The sequence below is a fragment of the Atta colombica genome, unplaced genomic scaffold, assembly GCF_001594045.1.
Source record: "Atta colombica isolate Treedump-2 unplaced genomic scaffold, Acol1.0 scaffold274, whole genome shotgun sequence".
NCBI classification, from domain to species: domain Eukaryota; kingdom Metazoa; phylum Arthropoda; class Insecta; order Hymenoptera; family Formicidae; genus Atta; species Atta colombica.
In genome coordinates, this window is record NW_017259375.1 from 719,598 (window position 1) to 724,976 (window position 5,379).

Consider the following 5,379-nt stretch of genomic DNA (forward strand, 5'->3'; position numbering starts at 1 on the left):
AACAATCTATATATATACATATTAAATAAATAATTAAAATTTATTGCATGTTGATTAATTTCTTATCGTTTCTACGAAAAAATCATTTAATCATTAATAAATTTACTTTATATTTTATTATGATTCATTACACTGTCCATAATATAATGATTTATTAATAAAAAATAATATGTACAATAAAAATAATATGTAAAATAATGATCATTACATATTTGGAAGTCGATGGATTAATTTCATCACATAGTAATCACCGTCTGTAGTTTAATAATATGTTGTTTAAATACAAGTGCATCATTATGCTTTCTCGAGCTATAAGATCAGTTTCTTATCAAGTTGTGTCTATATTTTTTTAGCATTATCTTTAGTCACACAGAGCGTGAAGATTAGGTGATGTTGTAAAACTTTACACGCGAGCGCGCATAAAGATTGATCGACTGTGTCCGATACTTGCCCTACTCTCTCGGTGCCTATGTAATACATATATTGCGATGATCGCATAAAGCTTTACTTTCACCGTCGTCAAAGGGAGAACTATGAAATTCAACCTATTAGCATAAGAGAGAGTTCACGCAAAACAGTTTCGCCCACGTTTACGTAATATTCATCGCTATTCATAAGGTATACGACAAACAGGAAATAATTTAAATTCGAAATTTTAATGTATATAATCACAGATCAACGATAATTAGTTATAGTTTACTTATTTTATGAAGCACTCTTAATAATCTTATCTTAATAATCAATAATATTATATTCCTGTCTGTATTATATGAATCAAGAAAAAGATTTTTTAATTAATGCTGTAATAAAATAAAGAAAATTTATAACCTACAAACCTAAAAAAATTACAATAAAATTATATAAATATAGATTTTTATATTTATATAATTTTATTATGTTGATTTATTCAAACTTGTTTGTAATCAAAAGACAATTATTATAAAAGAGATGAAATTAAGAATTTTAATTTTTTCATTAAAAATATGTAATTTATTGTGGAAAAAATAAGATATCCAATAAATTTTTTGTTAAGAAATTCAAAAAAGAATTTTGAAAATTTGATTTAATAAGCCACATGATTTTATATATAAATTCTTTCATAAATAATCCTTTCATAAATATCCTTTCATAAATAAAACATATGTTGTGAAATAAGATCAACTATTTAATTATAGGTGAAATGAGCAGTAGTGGTGGATTCGGCGTCGGCGTCGGCGTCGCCGGCGTCGCCGGCGGGCCGACCCTCGCGGCCGCTCAGCAAGGTCAAGGAGTGGCCGCCCTTATGGTGATGCTTGCCGTTCTGTGCTTCATCTTTGCTTATTGCTGTTGGGGTGCGCCTTTCTGCCGATCCCTGTGCAGACGACATTGCTGCTGTCGTCTGGAAGATCCTGATCCGGATCCACGGTTCGGCGGCAGCGATCAGGCCATGGTAGCAACGCCGACAATCATCCTCCTGCCACATGGCAGAATGCTTGTTGTCGACGGCACAATTTTCACTCAGTTCCAGACTGATCCTACAGGTAAAATTTAGGATTTCTAAAATTGAGGAAAGCGACTACGCAGTAGAGCGAATTAAAATCCATTATTTAGAAAATAATGTAAAGAATTAAAAAGTAAGAAATAAATTTGCTTGTAAATTAAAGATGATATTAAAGAATTTCTTGAACTCCGTTCCACTTGGCATTCGCAATGCTCTTTGAATCATTTCTTATTGTTTATCAAATATTAAACAAAGACAAATGATCGCCAACATTGTGAGTGCCAAATAGAACATATCCTTGATAATATCAATCCGCATATATCAAATATATTACGTATAAAAATGAGCGAGAAAACGTTAAATTTTGTAGTTTTTAAGTGAAGTATCTGCAATGAAAGAATTTTAATACAATCTACGTTGATGATCGTTTCTTAAATATATATGATTTGATAAAATAAATTATCATATAAATTATAAAGAGTCAAAACATATATTTTGCTGTAAAATTCTTGCCACAAAATTTTGATGATTTTCTTTAGAGTAAATAAAACAAGTATAAAATTCTTGGCAGGTTTAGACTTGGTGGAACTTGGTGATAGTGTATTGCGCGCTCAGAGAAATCCACGAAGCGTAAATCGTCATCAGTTACAGAGCAGTCAAGGCAGTATCCTCGAAATGGATGCTGAAACACCTAGCAAAGATAGCTTAGGTTCAGTCGGATGTTTCCCGCCGCCTACTTATGAGAGTATTTACGGGAAAGAGGAAACTGACATGCCTCCTTCATATTCTGACATCCTTTTACATAGGTACATTATTTTAAAATAAACCAGAAAATTATTTTTAATTTTATTAATTATTAATAACTATTTTATTAATATTGATTATTTTAAATTTAACTCAATTCGCAGATTCGCCAATTTACCACATGAAATTGATATGCATAGTTACTGTCGTGATGGCAAAGAAGAGATTGAGATGCAGAGTCTAGATAACTGTTCGCATATCATTGGTAATCCATTAAACTCGATACCTGGATATCATCCTTATGCTACGGTGACAAGTCTATCTAGTCTGCAGAGCTACCCGCGACGGAACGTTTCGCGCAATCCGTCCATTATCAGCAATCCATTAGACAACTTTTACGTGGACAACGAACTTAGTCTCTATCGACTCAGTCGAGAGACGATGCCGCGGGTCTCCAGTAACGATGCGAACCTCGAGACCTTCCGCGCGTCTCACGACGAGATATCTTTCCGCGTTCCGTTCGACGAGAACGAGAATCATCGGCATGCAAGCCGTAACAATTATCAAGTCGCCGGCAATGAACTGATGAATACGAGGAATCGCGCCCGCAGCGCTTCCAGATTGAGCCAGGATAGTCGCAGGAGTTCATTGAATCGCGATGGAGACCAACATCAAGTTTTTGTTAGATTGCCTGATCCCGAAGAAATCGAGGCTGCGCGAGATAGACGTATCGATGAAGATCAGCGAATGTACCGCGAGGATCAGAACGTAAGGAATCTGCATCTTGATCATTCCCAATTGCAAGATGAAATCAATCGCAATATTGTTGAGGATGATCCCAGATACTTTGTAAGGAATAGGCGACTGGAGAATGAAGACAGAAATCAGAACGAAACTGAGGCAGTTCAATATCCCGACGAAGAGGCCGGTAATTTCGGCGCGCTCGCCGATATTCGCGAGAGCAGAGTATAATCTAGACTTTTAATTGTGCGTTCACATTTTTTCGAGTGATTGCCAAAAGGGGCATTAACCGGACATTGTCAGAAATGTTTTAAAAGTACGTAGAAAATTTCGTTCTTCAAATCAGACATAATTCAAATTTGAAGAAACGTTTATGACCAAAAATTATTTTCATCTTCATCACCTTTATTAAGAGCTTGTTAAGAATGTGGTAGCATTTCAGTTTATAATTAATAACGTCTTCTTTTAATTTCGTGAAAAGGAATTTATTTCCCTTTATATCATATAAATTTGATATACGGTATATAACATCTCGCACGATAGAGAAAGTAAGTTGTGTGACAATTTAACAGAAATTGCGACAAGTTTCTATTTTAAATTATAAGATATTGTTTCAATCATATTTACACACAAATAAGTTGATATCCAAGATTAAGAATTATGGAAATTGAGTCGAAAAGTTATGATTACAAGATAAATATTGCATTGTGCAGAAAATATAAGACGATGTTATAACTGTATATGTATATATATATGTGACAATATAATTGTACGCGACAGTCTAGTAAAATTCGTCACACATACACGTACATACACACACACATGCATATTTCTAACAAATGATCATACAGTATTGAACAACGATTTTTTCTTGAAAGTATATAATGTATGGCGACCAGAAAAGATTGGAAAGAGAAAAAAGAAAACATAAGAGATAATCGCAAGTTCGTTTGAGATATATTGGATAATGTGAAATATTGAAAATACCAAAGTACAGTTTTTACAAAATAACGTAGATAAAGATTTCAATCATGCTATAAATTACGTTACATAATCGAAATCCTTCCTGATAAGAAAACATCGATCACAAGAAGTCATCACAAAATTCGAACAGTTTTAAATGTGAACATTTGTATGGGAAATATTATGTTGAAATCTAACAAATGAATCATAGCAAAGTTAGTTCCGTCCAGACTTTAACAAGCGCGCTTAAGTTTCACAAGCATCACCCACAACTATTTAATCATGATCATGAGCAGTTTCCTTCCCTTTGATATTTTATAGATAAGCTAAACAGATATCATGCTCATTAAATGATATTATACCATTTAAAAAATAATATGCTTCTTATATTATTTATAAAATACACTCTTCTCACTATTTTTGAATGGTACTATCCGTTGGATACATCGAACGATATTTAATATTTGTGAAAAGTGATAAGATGGAAATGTCTGACAAAGAAAATTTGACAAAGAAAAAAAATGAAATAATATAACGAAAATTAAGAAAAACAGTTAAGTGAAACGTATTATATATTAGTGGAGTTTCAAGAACCAAAGAAAGATCTGTATTGAAATTGGATTATCAGATACAGCAAAGTATCAAAACATCAAATCGAAGCATATTTCAGAAAGTGAACAGTGTTGGCTTTAGATACACTTCTTATGTACACATATATACGTAAGGTAATTATAAAAGGAATATAAAAGTTATACACACGTTATCACTGTTACCGTGTATCATAGGGACAAATCACTGACCGAGAAATACTGAGAATAAAATTCTGTGCGTGAAGCGTATATAAATACTGTGTGCCTTCCTAGTTTTTAGATTGCTAAATGAACAATATATAGATAACAGAATTTTTCGTTTTACAATAGCTGATTATTTCGACCAAGCTTTTTTCTTTCTTTATTTTGAATCATAATAAAACGATAAGAAGCAACTTATTTTATAAGATATAATGTTATTTTATCGAAAAAGAATATCCCCTTAAATATAAACGATCAATATATCAATAAATTAATAAATGATATCGATTTAAATTTTGTTTCTGATAATGAGAAATATACTTTACATTGTACATATATACTGTTATATTTAATTATGAATACTGAACTGTAAAAAACGGAAGGCAAGGCCAGTTATACTCTATGAATGCACAAATCAATAAATTTATATTTAGGTTTTGGGGGGGTTCCTGTTTAGCACTCTCAGATCGTCAAAAACGAGAAAATGCAACAAAAAATCTTACAAATTACATTATATTTTAATAGAAATAGTTTTTAATAAAATATTTGCAATCAATAGCGTAGATTTATATTAAGATGTACTGAAAACTATCTTTTTGTTTCAGGGAAAAATTAAATTATATTTATATCTATATATTATTAATTTGATAGTTTGTCGGA

The 5,379-nt window shown here is 31.9% G+C and overlaps 1 protein-coding gene across 1 annotated transcript in view; it reads left to right on the plus strand.

Moving 5' to 3' along the window:
- Nucleotides 1-4,797, plus strand: part of LOC108689640 — a 7,829-nt gene extending 3,032 nt beyond the window's left edge. Inside the window, exons 3-5 of the mRNA XM_018196497.1 lie at nt 1,176-1,520; nt 2,052-2,286; nt 2,389-4,797. Of these exons, the coding sequence (XP_018051986.1) occupies nt 1,176-1,520; nt 2,052-2,286; nt 2,389-3,196 (1,388 nt within the window). The 3' untranslated portion in view covers nt 3,197-4,797. The remainder of the gene's footprint in view (nt 1-1,175; nt 1,521-2,051; nt 2,287-2,388) is intronic.
- The last annotated feature ends 582 nt before the right edge of the window (nt 4,798-5,379 follow it).